Raw genomic sequence first — 22,232 nt, 5'->3', positions numbered from 1 at the left:
TTAGTATGCATCTGTCCATTCTTTTCTTAGCTGTATCCCCCCACACACAAAGGCAGATTAATGTCACAGAGAGACAACTGAAGGCGTTTATTTCCTCTTGAAACTCATTTGCCATAAAACAAACCAACTACCTGATATGGAAAATGGTGGTCATGTTCTACCTTCTCTTTGTCAAAGGTAAACAAAATGACACATACTCCCTACTAGATCTGACATGCCACTCTCAGGTCCTTTTTAATCACTGGATTGTGGCGGGACAGCATGATTCCTATCTTCTCATCCTTTCCCCTTCTCTCAGACTGACCTGAATAAAATGATGTGGATTTAAGTTTATTCGCTTTCCCCAAACCCAAGCTAATATTTATTTAGTAAATAAGCAAAAAACTCCCCTAAACCATCTGTCCTGCTCTCCTAGAGATGAATTTGGCCTCCTTTGCAAAAATAATTGCTAAAATTACAAAATCAAATAATTTTAAACAGCATGCCCTGAAAAATGTGAGAAGATTCTTAATATTCCAAATTCTGTAACTTGTGGCAAAGTTAGCCATATAATATGCCTTAAAATACGAACTGCAAGAAAGCAAACATTACACAACAATTCTGAGACTTTAAACGGTTTCATAAAGGCCCCAGGGGTATAGGAAATCCTAAAATGATCTCATAGTCACATGTCACTGCTTACAGGGAAATAACACTCCACATTCCAAATAGATTAAATTCCTAACCTGTTTATATGCTCTATTCTAATTATGTTCCACTCTGAAGGACTCTTTTCATTAGCTAACTAACCACTTTACAGACTAAAGTCTCAAAAAAGCACCTGTGTATGCTGCTACATGGAGGGCCAGCTCTCAGATCACCACCTACATAATGAGAATGCCAAAGCATGTTGTGGCTCGGTCTTTTGGTTTTCAGAATATTAGAAAATCATTAAAATCCTCAGGACTGTTCTTCCTTAAAGACTCCTTAGGGCACAATTTAGCATTAAGCATTTATTTAAAAACCTAACAAGATGAAGACTACATTGTTTCAGAAGTGAATAGAAAATTCTTGGCCTTTATATGTTAAGTACAAGGCATGGGCACAGATCACAGAATTCTGTTGAGCCTCAGCATCCTATGTGGCAGAGCCTTTACTGCACACCGAAAATAATAACTTTTATTTAAAGAGTTCGTGGGAGGCATTGTGCTAGGTGGCTGAAACATTTATTATCTCATGTCATCTTCACCATCCATTAGGTGTTAATTTTTTTTTAAGATTTTATTTATTTGACAGACAGAGATCACAAGTAGACAGAAAAGCAGGCAGGTGGGGGTGAGGGGAGCCCACAGAGCACGGAGCCTGATGCGGGGCTCGATCCCAGGACCCTGAGATCATGACCCGAGCTGAAGGCAGAGGTTTAACCCACTGAGCCACCCACGCGCCCCTGCTTATTAACTCTTATTTTTAAGATTTTATTTATTTATTTGACAGAGAGATCACAAGTAGGCAGAGAGGCAGGCAGAGAGAGGGGGGGAAGCAGGCTCCCCGCTGAGCAGAGAGCCGGACGTGGGGCTCGATCCCAGGACCCTGACATCACGACCTGGGCCGAAGGCAGAGGCTTAACCCAGAGTCACCCAGGCGCCCCTGCTTATTAATTCTTAAGAGTTGTGATGATGCCTCCCAGGATTGCTTCTCATTCCATTGCTGTGAAAATATATGTCTAGGGGTAGGACTCAGGCATTGGTATGATTTTAATAGCTCACCAGGGGATTCTAATGCAAAACCACAATCCAGAATCACTGCAGCAATATCTGAACTCAAAAATAACCCGAACCAGCACAGCTGGCCCTCTCCAATACACCCTAATGCCTACAAGGGCCCCAACAGGCTTCCCTCCTGTCCGGGATTCCACTTCCCACCGAGCTCCTGCTGGCACAATCTCCTATAGCCCTACACACTCTGACCAAAGTCTACCATTTCTCCTCTATGCTGCTACTCGCCACCTTCCCTTCCATATCATCCCCTTTCGGGAGAATATAAACGAGGTGTTAGAATGCAACTAATGAATTATTGAACGCTACGTCAAAAACTAATGATATACTGTATGTTGGCTAATCGAATTTAAATAAGAAAATAAACTGATCATCAGGTTACAGTAATTTCCACAAAAACATGAACAAGCAAAAAAAAAAAAAAAAAAAAAGAACCAACTTGACACTCCTATTTCTGAAAAGTTGCTAATACCTTTTGTTTTGGCCTCAAGCAGTGTGGATGAATAGGAGGGGTGCTTCGGAAGAAAAATTCTCTCATTTCCCTGTACAGAACTGTGTTCATTTAGACACTATTTCCTACTTTCAGGATATAAATATGGGGATATTAATGTGAGAGCAGCCAGAAAGAGTTCAGTTCAATTGTTCCAACAATTAATCAAAATGCAAGTATAACTCCTATCATTTGAACCTCCCTACCAAAGGTAAAAAAAATTAAAATGCAAAGATTACTTCCAGCATTTTCAACAATTCACTTATTTTCCAAGTGTTCTTTAAAAAGCACTCCTCATGGGACGCCTGGGTGGCTCAGTTGGTTAAGCAGCTGCCTTCGGCTCAGGTCATGATCCCAGCGTCCTGGGATCGAGTCCCACATCGGGCTCCTTGCTCATCAGGGAGCCTGCTTCTCCCTCTGCCTCTGCCTGCCATTCTGTCTGCCTGTGCTTGCTCTCTCTCCCTCTCTCTCTCTGACAAATAAATAAAATCTTTAAAAAAAAAAAAAAAAAAGCACTCCTCAGGGGCTCCTGGGTGGCTCAGTGGATTAAGCCTCTGCCTTCAGCTCATGATCTCAGGGTCCTGGGATCGAGCCCCGCATCGGGCTTTCTGCTCAGCAAGGAACCTGCTTCTCCCTCTCTCTCTGCCTGCCTCTCTGCCTACTTGTGATCTCTGTCAAATAAATAAATAAAATCCTTAAAAAAAAAAAAAAAAAGAGCACTACTCAGGGAGCTGAGGAGCTGGCTGGCTCAGTTGGGAGAGTGGGCAATTTTTTTTTAATAGATTTTATTCATTTATTTGATAGACAGAGATCACAAGTAGGCAAAGAGGCACACACGGAGAGAGAGGAAGGGAAGCAGGCTCCCTGCCGAGCAGAGAGCCCAATGCGGGGCTCGATCCCTATGACCTGAGCTGAAGGCAGAGGCTTAACCCACCGAGCCACCCAGGCGCCCCGGAGAGTGGGCAATTCTTGATCTTGGGGCCATGAGTTCAGGCCCCACTCTGGGTAGAGATTACTAAAAAACAAAACAAAACAAAAAACCCTTAAAAAAAAAAAAAAAGCTCCTTAAGTTTTTGCATAGAAAATCTGTCTTTATGGTAACAAGGTAAGTGAAACGGGAACAATGAAGAATACTTAACAACAGTGGTAGTTATACACTGACCCAACTATTAATAAGCTACAACACACATTACCAAACAGTGCCTTTTCCATGCTTTCTCCTCTGGCTTTTTAAAATTCTAACAGGTTTTCCTACTATAAAGTTTATATTCCCCCCCAATATGGCAAAAGCTCAGACATTAATCAGTAAACTCCTAATTAAAGAAGAATACAATTCAAGACCCTTTATATAATAAAGTTCCCTAGCTTGAATTTCAATCCTAATTTTTAATTTTTAGGGCACCACCAAAGTCCACCATTCAACAGTACCTAGTACAACATCTCAAGAGACATGCACTTACCTGATCTAAGATTTCTTGGGTGGTAGCCTTCCCACACAGGTGCACAATACAAATTGTAAACGGAGGTTGGTAACACTATACATACAGGAAAATAAAAGTTGTTGGTTCGAGATTAACTCATATATACAGAGCGAAAGAACTATGGAATAGGGGAGCCTGGTTGGCTGTCAGAAAAGCATGCAATGCTTGATCCTGAGGTCATGAGTTCAAGCCCCACACAGGGTGTAGAGATTACTTCAATAAAGAAAACTTTAAAAACCTACAGAACACCTGCTGTCTAGGGAAGCTCATTCACCATAAAAATGGATGTAAAAGACAAAACCAAACCAAACCATACTGCAACAGTGGTAGAGTGAACTAAGTGAATGACAAGGCATGATAGGACATGGGGACTCAATCCCAAAAGGCCACATTGGTGAATAGCAGGGGTGGAAATTCAGTTTCTTGAGAACCAATACAGAAGAACTGAATTAACAGGCACCAGACCTGTTCTCTAGTCCTAGTTTCACAATCATCTAGCTGTGTGACAAGTAACAACCCTCAGGGCCTCAGCTTCCTTATCTCTAAAACAGGGGTTAGAGTTAGGGAATCTGTCTTTCCAGCTCTAAGATTCTATTTACTGGTTCTATAGCTGTTACCCTTCCTCATACATTTGGGTTTAAAAACTGTGGTGCCCTGCATATTTAAGGCTCTAAGAGTGGATATCTGTGGATATTTACTGGCCTTCAACATCCTCAAGGAACAAAGACTCTATTTTGGGTCAGGGAATATTTATTCACCAAAAGAGGCTAGCATGTTTAAGTGATTTATCAGCAGTTAGCAAATTCATAACTTTCTCTTAGCTGCATGTACTAACCCATTCTGCTAGGTAGTGGTTACAGAAAAGAATATTTGGGAATAAATCCACATTACGACCCAATTTTTTTTTTTTTTTTGCTAGTAAAGTTGCATATTTGGAACTGCCTAAGCTTTTTAAACAAAGAGGCTGTAACATTAGTTGCTAGTCACTTATAAACTTTGTTATTCTTTGTTTTGTATCAGTCTGTCAGGAATGCAATGTAGCTTTGTCTTCCTTGAAATGTTACTTCTAGTAGGCCTACTCATTTCATGGTTTTTTTTTCTAAGCTTCTCAATATTCTTCAGAATAAAGAAAACAGCTCATTTTAAACAAGAAGTTTATTTAAACAACAAGACGCTTGACTTGAAGGGAAAACTATCTAGGATTCATTTCTTTTAGAGTAATTTATCCCTACTTAAAGACAGATTGCCCTACATGTAACAGCTACGTACAAAAAAGTTATAAAATTGTCCTTGGTTTTACAATGATAAATGAAAAACATTAAAATTCTCCAATCGAACAAGGTATGCAAGGATTTTTATGTTGTTCTTTTTTTTGTTAAACAGTGAGAGCAAAATAACTTACTGGAATATAAAGATAAGAGCTGACTGAGCATGCCACTAATGGAGAGAGGGGGTATTTTCACAGAAGCAGTATTTTCCCCCATCCCATCTCCATTTGATGTCGATCAAAACATACCATTGGCCATTTAGTTAAAAAAAAATGCAATATGCTTGTGCACATACACAGTTACTTTATGTACAATAAAGGAATGGGGAAGGGGAAAATGAAAGAATAGAGAAAACTATACTGTAGTAGTCAGGATGTGGTGGAACCAAATTGCGGCTTTCTAATTGAGAATGTCTTCTTGGTCTGGAGGAACAGAGTTCTGGAGTAAAGTAGCAGGTTTCCTTTTTAGTAGACACCTCCTGTCTGCTGCTGGAACACATCAATTGTATCTTCATCCTCCATTTCCAACTGGCATATGAGAGAAGAAAAACAAATGGAAGGCCACTGATTATCAGCTCTTAAGATTTTTAACTCTAGGACTTAAGTACCCCCAAAACTCCACAAGTTCCACCCAAATCCAGTGTTCATTACTGTAGACCTCCTACAGCTTAATGTAGCAATAGTCTTCGGTTTAAGTTAATTTTTCACTTGGTCTTCCTTATATGGAGATTATAGAAAGCTTAGGGGGTTGGTTGGTTTGTTTTTGAAAGGAGGGGTGGGAGTTGTTGCCTTTTTTTTTAAGATTTTATTTATTTATTTGACAGGCAGGTATCACAAGTAGGCAGAGAGGCAGGCAGAGAGAGAGAGGAAGGAAAGCAGGCTCCCTGCTAAGCAGAGAGCCCGATGTGGGGCTCGATCCCAGGACCCTGAGATCATGACCTGAGCCAAAGGCAGAGGCTTAACCCACTGAAGGTGCCCCGAAAGCTTAGTTTTTAAGTGAAAAAGCTTGGGAGTGCCTGGGTGGCTTAGTTGCTTAAGCATCTGCCTTCTCTGCCTGCCTCTCTGCCTACTTGTGATCTCTGGCTATCAAGTAAATAAATAAAATCTTTAAAAAAAAAAAAAAAAGGTTGTAAAAATGGTAAAATAGGGGTACCTGGGTGGCTCAGCGGGTTAAAGCCTCTGCCTTTGGCTCAGGTCATGATCCCAGGGTCCTGGGATCCAGCCCTGCATCCCATCACATCTGGCTCTCTGCTCAGCAGGGAACCTGCTTCCCCTCCTCTCTCTCTGCCTGCCTCTCTGCCTACTTGTGATCTCTATCTGTCAAATAAATAAATAAAATCTTAAAAAAAAAAAGGTAAAATAATTCATCATGATAAAAATAAATGATATAAAAACAAAATAAACGAAAATAAAAATGATACGTGTAAAGGATCTCACTGCAATGTTGTTTAGATGAGCAAAACCCTGGAAATAACCTAAATATAAAAAACTCAAAGAAATGTGGTACACTCTTAACATAAAACACCACACATATTTACATGTGTAGAAATGGAACTATCCCTAAGATACAATATTAGGCTAAAAACAAATTTAAAAACTAGGTAGCAGAGTGCCTGGGTGGCTCAGTCAGCTGGGCACCTGACACCTGATTTCAACTTGGGTCATGATCTCAGGGTTGTGAGATCCAACCTTAAGCTGGGCTCTGGGCTCAGTGCAGGGTCTGCCTGGGATCCTCTCTCCCCCTCTTCCTTTTCCCCTTCCCTCTGCTCACGCTCAATCAAATCTTAAAACAAAAAAACAAAAAACAAAAAAAAGAGACAGAAAAATTGGTTATAGTATGACTATATTTGTATTTCTAAAAGTTTTGTGTGTGTGTGTGTGTGTGTGTGTGCGTGCATGCGCACAAACAGCACGGCAGTTAGCTCTGTGCAGTAAGGGAGGAGATACATATAAGGACAGACTTACTAAGAAAGTACTTTAAATTTTAAACTGCTACTCACAAACCAAGTTTGCAAGACTCACTACCCATACATAAAACAACCATCCTTTCTACCAGAATAGCAAAATCTTGGTACATATGGCAGCGCTGTAAAATAAATAACCTTTGTAACAGTTTATTATGCTGATAATTACCCCCAAAAAAATACGTTCTAAAAACTGGTAATTTGGGGGGCGCCTGGGTGGCTCAGTGGGTTAAGCCGCTGCCTTCGGCTCAGGTCATGATCTCAGGGTCCTGGGATCGAGTCCCGCATCGGGCTCTCTGCTCCGCAGGGAGCCTGCTTCCCTCTCTCTCTCTCTCTCTCTGCCTGCTTCTCTGCCTACTTGTGATCTCTGTCTGTCAAATAAATAAATAATAAAATCTTTAAAAAAAAAAATAAAAAAAACAACTGGTAATTTGGGAAGAAAAAAACAAAATACAAAACAAGAACCCTGGGTACCTAAAGACAAGAAACAGAATCATTTCCAACAAAGTTCAAAAACACTAAAGTAGGACCATAGCATTAAAATGTTAATGACTTGGGCGCCTGGGTGGCTCCGTGGGTTAAGCCTCTGCCTCTGGCTCAGGTCATGATCCCAGGGTCCTGGGATCCAGCCCCACATCACACTCCCTGTTCATCAGAAAGACTGCTTCTCCCTCTCCCACTCCCCCGACCTGTGTTCCCTCTCTCACTGTGTCTCTGTAAAATAAATAAATAAATAAAATCTTTAAAATAAGGGCGCCTGGGTGGCTCAGTTGGTTAAGCGACTGCCTTCGGCTCAGGTCATGATCCTGGAGTCCCAGGATCGAGTCCCGCATCAGGCTCCCAGCTCCACGGGGAGTCTGCTTCTCCCTCTGACCTTCTCCTCGCTCATGCTCTCTCTCACTGTCTCTCTCTCTCTCAAATAAATAAATAAAATGTTAAAAAAAAAAGAAAAAAAAAAGAAAAAAAATCTTTAAAATAAAATAAAATGTTAATGACTAAGTTTCAATTCCCTCTTTGTAAAATGAAATAGCATTCAGTTATGAGAATTAAATGAGTCGAAGAGAGTATTTAACAGAATGTGGACACATAATTACATTACTATTAAAAATGGTCATTAAGATATTCTATTTTTCTTAAATATTCTATTTATTTATTTGACACAGAGAGAAATCACAAGTAGGCAGGGGTAGGCAGAGAGATGGGGAAGCAGGCCCCCCCGCTGAGCAGAGAGCCCGATTTGGGGCTCGATCCCAGGACCCTGAGATCATGACCTGAGCCGAAAGCAGACCCTTAACCCACTGAGCCACCCAGGCACCCCAAGATATTCTATTTTATATAATTCTATTTAATAAACATTGGGAGAATAATTCTAAAATGAATCAGTTTCATTCTACAGCAAATTCAATTCCAAATACTCAAAGGAGTTTGAGTCCACTTTCAACGTAAAATTTCATAATGCAGTTCCAAACAAATCCTTCTCGCAGTTTAATATTCGCAGCCAGCAATGTAGAGACCAGAACTTGGTTTTGGGGGCAGATGAGAGCATCAAAAGACAGCAAATGCATTCTAAACATCCGAGTTTAGTGTAAATAGGTTTCTATTCTTTTTAAACCATCAAAACATGTCTTCAGCCTATCTATTGATATAAAACCCCAGGGATGTTACATTTTACAGTGAAACTTGAAATGCCTCAAAGGATAGAAGTGTCTTTCCTGTCTCTCACTCACCAAGAGAACGCAGCTCCTCCTTGTGGCTATCTACTATAACTGCTTCTTAGAGACTCGGGAAATTACTTCAAAACATTCTCTCCTCAATTACAACCCAGACATTTCAAATTTTTTTTTTGACATTTCAAATTTTTAAAGATTTTTTTTTTTTTATTAGAGAGAGAGATCACAAGTAGACGGAGAGGCAGGCAGAGAGAGAGAGAGAGAGGGAAGCAGGCTTCCTGCTGAGCAGAGAGCCCGACGTGGGACTCGATCCCAGGACCCTGAGATCATGACCCGAGCCGAAGGCAGCGGCCCAACCCACTGAGCCACCCAGGCGCCCCGACATTTCAAATTTTTAAAACACAACCAGAATAGGCTGCTTCACTCATACCATATTTATTACTTTCTAGTTTTTATGGACTGATAAAACATTTGAAAGTAGACAAGCTTCAATTTAAACTTCTATAAAAATATTTTTTTCCCCAAACTAAGTCTTGAGTGGAATCTCAGAGAGTAAAAAGAAACAAATATGAAGAGCTTTTGCCACAGAAGACCACCCAGCTGATCCCTTGCAAAGTGACTCGTAAAGAGATTAAGGGAGGGGCGCCTAGGTGCCTCAGTCTTGTTAAGCGACTGCCTTTGGCTCAAATAAATAAAATCTTTAAAAAAAATTAAAAAATAGATTAAGGGATCAGACAGCATCACCTTTTGCAAAAGGCTTTGGAAAGTCACCTATTATCAAAAACCCTATTGATCAAGCTAAACCATCAAGAGACTTCCAGTTAGAGCCCCCAAGGTCCCTTTAGTTCACAAGGGCTGGTGAAAGAGAAGTCAGCATGAGAAGTGAAAATGCTCAGGGTCTACAGCCAACCAATCACCTGCTGGGAACCTGGAGCATGATCAAGAGCTGTGGCGACAAAAACAGCATTCTGAAGTATTGTCTCCAAATAGTGCTGGCAATGGGAAAGATTAGACTAAATTAACTAAATGACCTGTCAGCTTTACAAAATGGTAACTGGATATTTAAAAACCACTAACATTTCCTGATGAAATACTAATATTCATGATATTTCAGAGTTTTGCACTCTGGTGAAAAACTCTACTCCAATGTCTAAAAGTCTACAAATAAAAACAAGGCTGCTGAGCAAATCACAAAACACACTGACTTTTCTAATTAGCACAAAGAGATTTTTACCTGTGCAGGTGTGTCTGTTTCATTGATTGGCTGCCCATCAAATCGGAATCTGATCTGCCTCATTGACAAACCCTGCAAGAGAGTTTAAAAGCAGTTAAGAATGCAAGGAAACACTAAGAACTAAAATTATATGCATATTTAAACCTAAATAAATGATCATCAACATGTTCACATTTCTATGTGGTTTGGCATGACTTTCACATCCTCTGAACTATGTTTGAACTTCTTAGGAAGAATGATTTTTTTTTTTTTTAAAGATTTTATTTATTTAATTGAGAGAGGGAACAAGCTGGGGGAGGAGCAGGAGGAGAGAGAGAAGAGAGAGAAGCAGACTCCCCTGAGCCAGGAGGCTGAATCTCTGGCGTTCTCCCAGATTCCAGGATCATGACCTAAGCCAAAGGCAGACGCATAAACAACTAAACCACCTGGGCGCCCGAAAAATGACCAAAAGGTCTTTTTTAGGGGTGCCCGGATGGCTCAGTTGGTTAAGCAGCCAAATCTTGATTTTGACTCAGGTCATGACCTACTTGATTCTCTCTCCCTCTCCTTTTACCTGTCCCCAGCTTACTCTTTCACTCTCTCAAATAAATAAATCTTTTTTTTTTTTTTAAAGGGTCGTTTTAAAAAAGGTGTATTACTTTGAGACCACAGCTACTCCAAGTTTGAACAGATCATAGCTTGAGTCAAACTGCATTTAAATGAGTAGAAAAATAACTGAAATTTATTTTTTTTTAAGATTTTATTTATTTGACAGACAAAGATCACAAGTAGGCAGAGAGGCAGGCAGAGAGAGAGAAGGAAGCAGGCTCCCCGCTGAGCAGAGAGCCTGATGTGGGGCTCAATCCCAGGACCCTGAGATCATGACCTGAACCGAAGGCAGAGGCTTTAACCCACTGAGCCACCCAGGCGCCCCAACATACTGAAATTTAAAGTAACATATATGCACAGCAACATTCTCCATTGCAGAAAGAGCTCTCAAAAAGGGAAAAAAACCCACCCTTAATAATGAAAACTGGAAGTCACCTAAATGTAACAATTAAAATTTTGCCTTAGAGCTACTTAAGCTTCGGATGCCTAGGTGGCTCAGGTCATGATCCTGGAGGCCCAGGATCAAGTCCCACATCAGGCTCCCTGCTCAGCAGGGAGTCTGCTTCTCCCTCTGACCCTGCCCCTTCTCATGATCTCTTTCTCAAATAAATAAAATCTTAAAAAAGAAAAGAAAAGCTACTTAACCTTCATTTCTATCCAAACAATTCCTATCACCAAGCAAGAGTAACCAAGCACAATGTTAGGCGCGCCACAAGAATTCAACCCTTGGCTAAACAGCATTTCCACCATTACTGTCCTAAAACCATCCATAAGCATGTAAGCTTAAAAACGTGGATACCTCAAAAGAACCACCTGCTTTTTAAATTCCTTCTTAGTACTTACCCAGACCAGCAATGATTATTTGTCAACCTCTCACTGAAAAGCAAGCTCCAGGAGGGATAGGAACCGCTGACTGTCTTGGTTACATACTGCATTCCTTGCACACAGTAGGTGCTGATGGATAGGTTACTGATGGAATAAAACGGATGAAAAGGAGTACCTACCTTACCATGCTTCGCTTTATTTAAAATAAATCAATTTAAAATAAATCTAAAGCCTACTAAGTTGAGGAGCAGCTTTATTACAAAAAGGAAATTTTAAAATTACAAGTTCAGCTTCAAGAAATTTTTGTATGTATTTGAGGAGATAAATGAGCTTAAGCATGCCCCTTCTGCAAAACAGATTCCAGTGTTTCACTAATCATTACCTACCTGACATAGGAGTGGGGAAAAGGGGAAAGGAGCAAAGCTGGCAACTGCAGCCAAATAAAGACAAGATGGGAAAATAAAGTCTCTATGGACATAAGCTGTAAATATACTGACTGGAAAAAGAGCTTTTTAGGAAGCACCCTACCAAAAAAAAAAAAAAATCACTCCTGTATCGTCCTCATACCACAAACTGTTACTATTGTTACACAAATCCCTGCTTCAACTAAACTGAGTTCCTAGGACTAGAATATTGAAACAAAGTGCTCAATACTTACTTGACTCCTGTATTCCTTTATTAAACATGGATTCATTAAGTCTGTCTTTAAAACTACCCCTAACATCAAGATTGTATTACCTACTTTGAACACGCTAGCCTGTGACACATACCACTTTCAGACTAGCCTTTGTCTTAAAGAATGTGATTCCCGGACCAGATAGGGGACACAACCTTAATTCATTCCTCATGACATCCAAATTTAATTTGTGATTATGCAAAGCAACCATGAATTAAATGCCAAGCCATTAACTACTAATTACACATTTAGAAACACTCCATTGAAGACCCATTGCTTTAACAAAATATGAAGCCATATGCTGGTTTCTTCCTCTATGTCCATAAGTAAGGTCCTAACATCAATGGCATGGCCGTTCAAAGCAAGAAGGGAAAAAAACACAAGGCCAGAACAGGCATCATATTCCTTTATTACTACCTGTTTGCATGCTTTTCCTCATCAATAAAATGTTTTATTTTGCTACAGACCAAACGTCCAAATTCAGGAGACCTGCCTTTCAGATTCCATAAACCACGTAAATTCAATGAATTTGGAAACCAGTATTTGGGTTCCACTTCTGAGTAAATCTTATCTCTGAGCTTCAGCTTCAGAGTTGTGCCACAGAAGAGCTGTGTGAGGGTATCTCTTTGGATCCCTACTTCTTCATTTCACAAAACCGAACAGGACTAAACCAATGAATCAGTCTGGGCTCTCTAAAGCCACTTAACATTCCACGAAATCATTAGTTATAGTAAATGCACACTAGAATGGAACAGTATGCCCTCAGCCAAAGAGGGCAAACTCAATTCTACCTTGTGAACAGAAAATTTATTTACATCCCAACTTCTGGAGGCAGCTTGAATGTTCGCTATCACTTTATAAGCATTTACCGAACACACTCATATATACATCAGGTACTAGTTTAAGTTCTAGAGAAACAGTGAACAAAAAGGCCCTACGCTCGTGTAGCTTACATTTTAATGGAGGGGCAATTACAGTGATCAATAGAGAAAACAAAAACAGTGAGAGGACCGAGTGATGGGAGCAGAAGCACTGTGAATTAATCAGAAAAGTCTCCAAAGATAGTAATCAACGAGGAGTGGAATAAAACGGCTAAGGGCTCAGCACTATCCAAGAGAAATCTTATTATGTGAGCTACACATCATTTTAATTTTTCTAATTGCCACATTAAAATCAGGTAAAATTTTAATGTTTTAAATCAATATGTTAAAAATCCTTTTAACATGTAATTGACATTTGAAAAATTAAGATATTTTACTTTTCCCACTATGAGTTTTCAAAATCGGGCACATACTGTACACTTTGCAGCACATATTAATTTGGACTAGCCATGTTTCAGGAGATGAGCAGTCACACATGGCTTGTTATCTACTGTTCTGAACAGCACAGGTTTAAATAGAGAACAGAATTTGTTGATGGATTTTATAGGAGTTATAAAGCATCATCAAGGATGATCCAAGGTTTTTACCTCCCAACTAGATATAACATAGCGCTATTTACTGAGTGGGGATACCAGAGAAAAAGATTTCTAGGAGCACAATCAAGAGTCTTTCAATAAATAAATAAAATCTTAAAAAAAAAGGGGGGGGGCACGCCTGGGTGGCTCAATGGGTTAAAGCCTCTGCCTTCGGCTCAGGTCATGATCCCATGGTCCTGGGATGGAGCCCCGCATCCGGCTTTCTGCTCAGCAGGGAGCCTGCTTCCCTTCCTCCCTCTCTGCCTACTTGTGATCTGTCAAATAAAATCTTAAAAAAAAAAAAGTCTTTTGCACATGCAATTTTGAGATGCCTATCACACAGCTACTGGAACTCCTCCAAAGATCCAATTGAGTTCATTAGAAAATAAATATGAGCATTCAATTAATCTTGATAGGAAATCCTTAGTCAAGAATCCTCAACTGTCCAAAACAAACAAAACAACAACCCTTTAGCTATGCAAATTAAATTAAGTAAATATTCTAGACTTTTGAGAGGCTATACCCACACCTAAAAAGAAAATGGGGGGAGGGGCACCTGGGTGGCTCAGTGGGTTGATCCTCTGCCTTCAGCTCAGTTCATGATCTCAGGGTCCTGGGACTGAGCCCCACATGGGGCTCTCTGCCTGCTGTTCTGCCTACTTGTGATATCTCGCTCTCTCTCTGTGTCAAATAAATAAATAAATAATCTTTAAAAGAAAAAGGGAACTAATCTTTCCATATCTTCCTGAATCTTATCTTCAAATTATATTTGCATTCCAAGTGATATGCAGTGGAATTATATTTTTAATGGATTACCAATGCTTTTCCCCCAGTGCAAATTAAGAGTGGCCCCAGTTTAGTCAACTTAAACCTGAGAAAATTCAAGAAAAACTTTATTTACATGAGTAATATACTAAATTTTAACATACCAGGAAAACTGCCTAATTCTTGATTGACCCACTAACTCAATCCTACAGAGCAATTTCTTCTATTTTTAAAAATTTTTTAAATAAAGATTTTATTTGACAGAGAGACATAGCTAGAGAGGGAACACAAGCAAGGGGAGGGGGAGAGGAGAAGCAGGCTTCCCGAGGAGCAGAAAGTCTGATACGGGGCTCAATCCCAGGACCCTGGGATCATGACCTGCGCCAAAGGCAGATGCTCAACCAACTGAGCCACCCAGGTGCTTGTAAAGACAATCTCCATATGGGATGTACTATATGTCTTTGTTTTTCTGGTGCACAGTACGATGCCCCATCACATGGTAGGCATCTGATAAGTATCAGATAAGTAAAAAGATCCTTTGGGGCCCCTACAGGAAATAAAGGAAGACTTAAATATGAACTTTTAGGATTAATAGAGGTTATCAATAGATATGTCTAGTAAAATGCTAATGGTTAAACTAGGTGGTAAGCATATGGGTATTCAATGTAAAGTTTTTTCAACTTTGCTCTACATTTGAGTTTCCATGTTAAGTTTTGAAAAATAGGACTCTTTAAAAAATGTGTGACGATTTAAAATCTAAAACTTGGTAAAAAGATATGCTAAGAACTTTGTTGAAAACCACTAAATCTAAGCATGAGTTTCTACTTTGTAAGAAGTGTGCTATGTGAAAGTTCTACAAGACGATTACCTTTTAAAATTCCCCTGTAACCTGAAGGGGCGCTAGTGTTCAAATATGGAAGATGCTAGAGCAAAAAATTCTTTAGCACAAGTAGGAAGTACATATTTATTAGTTGTTCCAAGGAATTTTACCAAAATTCTTCAAATAAGATACACTGAAAATCATTATCTTTTAAGGAATTATAGGATTAGTTTACATACGAAGCTAAAAGAATCCTATAAGCACAGTGTTCTATTACAAATAAATTATGCATAAAATAAAGCTTCAATCTCAAAATGAAGTTTATCTTCAGTTTCCTCCAAATGGCCTTAGAGCTCATGCAGGAAGTCCAACAAGTATCAGCTCAAACTCAATCTCCCAACTTCCACAGTTGTTTTTTTTTCCAACTTCTACAGGTTTAAGTCTTACTCTATTTTGAGCCTATTTTTTAAGGCAATTTGCATTGCAGACAACTTGTTTTAGTCTAAAAGAATGACTTTCCCAACTTTAATGGTATGCATTCAGAGTTGAATTAAAACAAACAAACAAACAAACAAAAAAACCTTCTACCAGGTTATTATTAACTGATAAAGGTATCAGAGTTTTTGTTAGACTTGCAAAAGTCATCTTTAAAGTTACCTCTTTATTGTTACAGATTCAACCTCACAAAAGGAAGCTTCTTTGTCTTAAACCCTGCATTCACCTCCCAGCATCTATTCATCTCTACTTCCTCTTCTTGCTGTCCATTTACTAATTTCTGAGTAAAACGCAAGTGTCCCTATAACATAGGAATGTTTTTGCCTGACTCAGGAGGTTAAATTTCTTGACCTCTACCATTAGTTAAGAAAATACTACAATTTTACATGCTTCAGGAAAATTGCAATGTTGTTAAACTCACAATTTAATTTTATATCCAAATTGGTTTAAATGCTCAAAACAAACTGTTCTGACAGGATACAAATTCTAAATGGATTAAAAAAATTAAAAAAGAGCCTGAGATGAAATTTTATCAAGTTCATGCTTATTCTCTTATCAAAGTAGAATCAAGTCCCCTGGGGAACAAATTGCATGTTGTGACTATAATTTGATGAATTCTGGCATAGGACTAGAATCATACAGAATATTAACCAAACCATCCTAAGGGTTTTCATGAAGCATCAACATACCAAGCGTAGGACAGAACTGATATGTGAAGTATATAAATGCATTCATTCAACCAAAGATAATTATATTATGCCAGTCTAGTTTCTATTCTCAAGAAAATTAAGTTTTTCTTAATAAGTTTTATTGGAAGTGCATATGTCAGTTCCTCACCTGTCGTTCACAATAGGCTTTCATTAGTTTACTAAGTGGTGTATGCCTCTTAATCTTAAACTGCACCACAGAACCATCCTGCCCCGCCACCTTCAAATTAATATGATCGTTGTTCTCAGTCTTGACTCCTTCCTGTTGAAAGAAAAATAAAAGTATAATTTGGAAAATGTGAAAAACAAACACCTTTTAAAGTAGCAGCAGCCCAACTTGCTTCAGAAATCAACAGGTTTCTCATTCTCTATGATAAAAGAGTATACAGCTGTTTTCAGCCGCTGAAATCAATCTGAAAGATGGAAAATCCTGGAGCAACGATATTAAATAGCTGTCACAGAAACAGAAAAGCAGACTACATGCAATACCGGCAGCGATCACCATCGATTTTTAAAGATGGGTCCCACTCAATGCACTGAAAGGTACCCCTGTATCTGAATTTTCTAAAATGACATATTTTATCCCCCCAAAATATATCATTTCCCTTAAAAAGATTAAAATAACCATCTTTTCTCTTTATAAAATACAGAACGCACAGATAAAAATCTAGACCTTGCAACTGAAAACTCATTACAACTGTCTTGTTAAAAAGTTACTAAACTCAGTTTAATAACATATCTCAACCACATTTTAAAAAAACCTCACTGAGGAATATCCCCCGATTCTCCGAAGCAGCGGTAATAACTCAGAACCACTATTCCTGATCGCCTCTATTAGCAGCCTCGCTTTTGTTTATTTTCAGTTAAGGGCTCTTATTCTCCCCTCCCCTTTGTTGTCATGGGTCAAATGCCGTTTTCTTCCAAGTCTTCCTCGTAGATTTCCACCCAACCTGAAGTTCGCCAAAATCAAGGGCTGATGGGATTCTGTAGCCCCCAAGTCACTTCAGAAAGGAAGGGGCAGGGGGTGTCACAGAACAAACCCTACCAATATCCCGTGTGCCAGGAAGAAGTGTGAACCTCAGTCCTCACGGGAAGAGCCTCCCGCTGCCTCAAAACCCGCGTTAAAAAGTTCAGCCCGACCAAGTCTTTCTGCTCTCCCTCTGCCTGCAACTTCTCGAAACCGCATGGTCTCGGCAGGTTAGGGGTGATCTGGCACCAACGGAAAAGCCCCTGCCCAGCCCCCTGGGGACCCCGAAGCCGGGAAAGTGGGAAATACTCCCCGGGAATCCCGGAACCCCAGACCCTTCACGACGGCCCGATGGGGAACCCATCGGCAGCCCATTGATTCTCCTCGAGCCCTCGCCAGGCCAGCGCGGCGCGGGGCAGGGGTCCCCAGATGCCCTCAGCCCCCCATCTCTGAGGGGAAAGCCGGGAGCGGAGGGAACTCCCCGCCACCGCGGAGGCGGCAACACTCGCCACTGCTCCGCGCGGGGTCCGCGGAGGGTGGGGACACCGCGCGCCCTAACGCCCCTCCGCACGCGCGCCCGGCTGGCCGGGCCCGAGGAGCTCCGCTCGCGGCCGGTGGGGCCGCGGGCGTCTGCGATCCGCCCGCCCTACTCGCGCCCGGCGCGCACTCCGAGGCGGCCGGGGGCGGGGGAGGGCGGCGGGGCCTCCTCCGGCGCGGGAGGGAGGAAGAGGGGAGGGAGGAAAATGGCGCGGAGCGCCCGGGCCTGAGCCGCGGCCGGCCCCGTGGGGGGCCCAGGAAGGCGCGGGGAGCCCGCGGCGGGCTCAGGCCGGACCCCGGCCCGCGCCGTGACCCCGACCGCGCAGGGAGCCGAGGGAGCCGGCGCCGAGCTCACCTTGGGCTTTTCGTCGGCCATGGCGAGCGCCGGAGTCTCCTCAGCTGCCGCTTCACAAAAGAGGTACCAGGTCCGCACCGAACGAGCACACAAGCAGCACCAGGAGCGGCAGAAGAAGGAGGCGGCAGCGGTGGAGGAGGGAGAGGGCGCGCGCACGTCGTGCGCTCCCTCCCCCCACCCTGCGTGCGCGAGCACGAGCCGCCGGGGCTTCCCATTGGTTGCCGCCTCGCGGGAGCGCGCAACGCTTACATAACCACCCCCACCCCCCGCCTCGCACCGCCCCGGCCTGGGCCCGGCGCCCGCCAGGCCGGCGGGAAGAGGCGCGGACACGCGCACCCGGCCCGCCGCGGGGGCGCGCCTGGCTCTGGGCGGGGCTGTATTGTCCTCCTTCTGTGGTGGAGCTTAATCAAAATGGCTTCCAGCTGGTCCTCGGTGGGGACGAGGAGGCTTGAGGCCTAGACCTGAGACTCAGGCTGGAGAAGGCAGACTGACTAGAGCAGGAAGGGGGAGCCTAAGTCAAAGCCTTAGCATGAGGTTCTGGGGAAGAAACCCTCTTGTTGGTGGCCCAAATGCAGCTTTCTACATGGTTGGAGGAACATCACACTCACTCAGCCTCTCATCCTCTGAATTTCAAAGCTTCAGCCTCAAAGCGCTTCCCACCTGGCTCTTGCTTCAGTGCGGTGCCTACTCCTTTCTTGCTGGTAAATCCGTACTTTGCTAGCTGAGGAAAAAATGTTCATCCTACAAACTCCTTACTCATGGCCTGGGTCCCAGCCTCCAAGAGGAAACAGGATCCCTGACAGTGAACCACCCAATATGGAGCTTCCAGACCAATCGGTCAGGTTAAAAAATAGAAGTAGGTCCTTCCTGTCTTAGGAGCAGTCCTGACTTCAAGGCAGTGGATTCCTCCTGCTACTCTAGGTAGGTTTTATTATTCCCTTCGTCTTTATGCTTTCTTCCACTCCTCCCTTAGCATAGAAAAGGCCTCTCTCCATTCTGTTTCCTTCTTAAGTTACCAACATATCTTGCTCCATTCTTGGCCAAACATCTTGAAAAACTGTCCATGCCAGCTGCCTCCACTCCCTCACCTCCCACTCCCTCCTCAATCCACTGCAGCCTGGTGCTGTCCCTGGAGCTCCCCTAGAAATGCTCTCTGCAAGGTCACCACAGACTTCTGTGCGGAATCCAGTGTGCTTCCCCAATCCTCACTCCTCGGAATCCCCTGTCCGTGACTTTGGGCTGTTGATTCCGGCCTGTCCTTGATCCCTTTGCAATTCTTTTCCTACTCAGGCCTTCCCTTAAATGTTCCATGCGTTGTGTTTTAGATCCTTTTCTCTTATCATTCTGTTCCCTCTCCTGGGATGATTTCACCCACCTTCTATCACCACCTATTAGCTAAGGATTCTCAAATATGTGTTTCTAAACTAGGTCTTGCTCTGAGCATCCAACCCACAAATCCAGCCGACCTGTGAAAATCCCCACTTGGATGTCCCAGAGGCACATCAAACTCAGCAAATCTCAACTAAAATTCCTCACTTCACCTTCTGGGAACCCACTGCCTTTCTCCTTTGAGTTCTTGGTTCACTGAATGGCACACCATTACAACTGTTGCTCCTCTAGGCCGGAGAGCCAGGGGGCTTCCTTGATCTTGTTCTTCTTCACCCTCACCCCCTCACCTCCCCATGCAATGGATCTCCGAGTCCAGTCTATTCCACCTTCTAAATACCTACCAAATCTAGCTGCTTCTCTTTCAGGCTCTGTCTGGTCTCCGAGCCCATCTGCATTTGCTGGACTTCCGGCTGATCCTTCATGGGGAAGAGGAGGCTTAAGGCCCTACATGAAAGACAGGCCAAGGAAGGCCGATTAATCAGGGTGGGCAGGGGAAGCCTAAATTCAAGTCAGCTTACCCCGAGACTACTGCAATAGCCTCCTGTTTTGTTATTGTTTTTGTAAGGTAAGTTCCTCTTGTGCCTGTATATTTGAGTGGCTCAGAAGCATCTGAGGTACCATTTTTTGTTTGTTTGTTTTTGTTTTGTTTTGTTTTGTTTTAAGCAAGCTCTACTCCCAGCATGGGACTTGAACTCACCTCCCAGAGATTAAAAAAAAGTTGCATGCTCTACCAACTGAGGCAGATGGGTGCCCTTAGAGTACCAGTTTAAATGCATATTTGTAAGAAAATAAAAGAAAATAAATGCATATTCTTGGGCAGTGTGGCTCTGGAATCCCCCATTTTTTGGAAAGATTTTATTTATTTATTCATGAAAGACACAGAGAGAGGAAGAGGGATGTGGGACTTAATCCCAGGACCCTGGGATCATAACCTGAGCTGAAGGCCAGCATTTAAACAACTGAACCACCCAGGTACCCTAGAATCCCCCCTTTTTAACAAGCTTCCCTGATGATTCTTTTTTTCCCACCTGATGATTCTTAACACACACTGGTCTGAGAACCACAAACCATTCTAAAGTAAAAACAACAACAACAAAAATTTGCCACTCCTTGGTTCATTGGCAGTCCTCTGCCTTGAAGGGTAAAGTCCAAAATTCCTATAAGGCCTACAGAGCCCTTTGAGAGTTAATCCAGGCTAACCATTTTAGCTCTTTCTCATCATTTCCTCCTGGAAATCTCTGCTTCAGTCATATTCAATTACTTGGGATTCCTGAATGTGCCAGCTCTCTATCAACTCCAAGCTTTCATCCATTGTAAGTACTCAAAGATTCACTGAGTGAGTAAATAAATTGAAGCTATCACTATGTGTAAGGTCACATGCTAGGCATTGGGCAAAGTCCCTGATTCAAGTAACTTATAATCAGGTCAGGGGTGGGTAGGAAATACACAAGAAGTGAAAGGGGAAGAGAACCAACTTCTGGGCGTCAGGCACTGAGTGGGGCTTTACTAATATTAGCTCGTTTTCTCCTTACACAAACCCTTCCAAGTAGGTGTAGTATTTATTGGCTACTGAGGGTCAAAGGAGTTAAATAACTTGCCCAATATCACACAGCTGGCAAGTAGTGTTGATTGAGGTTCTACTGTATGCCAGGGAATGAACAAGCTGGGTGCTATGCCAGGTACTACAGAGAAAGAAAGAGAGAAGCTATCCTTGCTCTCCTGTACCTAGGTCTTCTGTTGCCATCACATACCTTCCCAGCCTGATAAGACTGGAGAACCATCAAAAAGGAATATGTCCTGTTAAACTTACCCTGATTAATATATGTGAGTCTCCAATAATCAAATGGTTGTTTAGTCATTAGCTTTTAGGCGACAGGTGTGTCTTACAGTATCCTTCCTCTCCAAAGTTATGCTAAATTACAAAATCACCTTCAGGCAAAGGAGGAACTCCTATAAAAAGTAGTTAACATATTCAAATGTGTGAGCAATATATATTCCAATGGCAGGGGCACTTGGGTGGCTCAGTTGTTAAGCCTCTGCCTTCAGCTCAGGACATGATCCCAGGGTCCTGAAATCGAACCCTACATCAGGGTCCCTGCTCAGCAGATTCTGCTTCTTCCTCTCCTACTCCCACTGCCTGTGTGCTCTCTCTCTTTTTTCCTCCCTCTCAAATAAATAAAATCTTTTTTTTTTAAGATTTTATTTATTTATTTGACAGAGAGATCACAAGCAGGCAGAGAGGCAGGCAGAGAGAAGAGGAAGCAGGCTCCCTGCCGAGCAGAGAGCCCGATGCTGGGCTCGATCCCAGGACTCCGAGATCATGACCCGAGCCGAAGGCAGCGGCTTAACCCACTGAGCCACCCAGGCGCCCCTCAAATAAATAAAATCTTTAAAAAAGAAAAAATATAGTACATTCCAATGGCAGACTGGAATTCTATGAGCTGAACCTAGGGGATCTGCTAAAGTTGTATACGAGAGTCTCTTTACAATTTCCAAAGGGAAAAAAATGTGAAAAGATAGAAATTTCCCAACATTAAGCTTGTCCTCCATCATTTAAAAAAAATATATTTTAGTTATTTATTTGACAGAGAGAGGAGAGACAGCGAGAGAGAGAGAACACAAGCAGGGGAAGTGGGAGAGGGAGAAGCAGGCTTCCTGCTGAGCAGGGAGCCTGATGTGGGGCTCTATCCCAGGACTCTGGGATCATACCCTGAACCAAAGGCAGACATTTAAGGACTGAGCCACCCAGGCCCCCCCCCCATCATTTTTATGGGGGAGGGAAAGGGGGTGGC

The 22,232-nt window shown here is 42.2% G+C and overlaps 1 protein-coding gene across 2 annotated transcripts; it reads right to left on the bottom strand.

The window, feature by feature from the left end:
• Positions 1-4,862: 4,862 nt before the first annotated feature.
• SUMO2 (small ubiquitin like modifier 2) lies at positions 4,863-18,215 on the bottom strand. Of its 2 annotated transcripts, none has more exons than XM_047707326.1 (4): positions 18,052-18,215; positions 16,323-16,454; positions 9,861-9,932; positions 4,863-5,520 (listed from the first exon to the last, which is right to left on the bottom strand). In XM_047707326.1, the coding sequence occupies exons 1-4, from the start codon at positions 18,070-18,072 to the stop codon at positions 5,458-5,460; spliced, it is 288 nt and encodes a 95-aa protein (XP_047563282.1). In that variant the 5' UTR covers positions 18,073-18,215; the 3' UTR covers positions 4,863-5,457. The 2 variants fall into 2 exon arrangements, with proteins under 2 accessions (XP_047563282.1, XP_047563281.1); XM_047707325.1 differs by lacking the exon at positions 18,052-18,215 and adding an exon at positions 17,473-17,659.
• Positions 18,216-22,232: the final 4,017 nt, after the last annotated feature.

The sequence above is a fragment of the Lutra lutra genome, chromosome 16, assembly GCF_902655055.1.
Source record: "Lutra lutra chromosome 16, mLutLut1.2, whole genome shotgun sequence".
NCBI lineage: Eukaryota > Metazoa > Chordata > Mammalia > Carnivora > Mustelidae > Lutra > Lutra lutra.
Note: the sequence above shows the minus strand (reverse complement) of the source record. Positions and strands in the feature narration are given on the sequence as shown.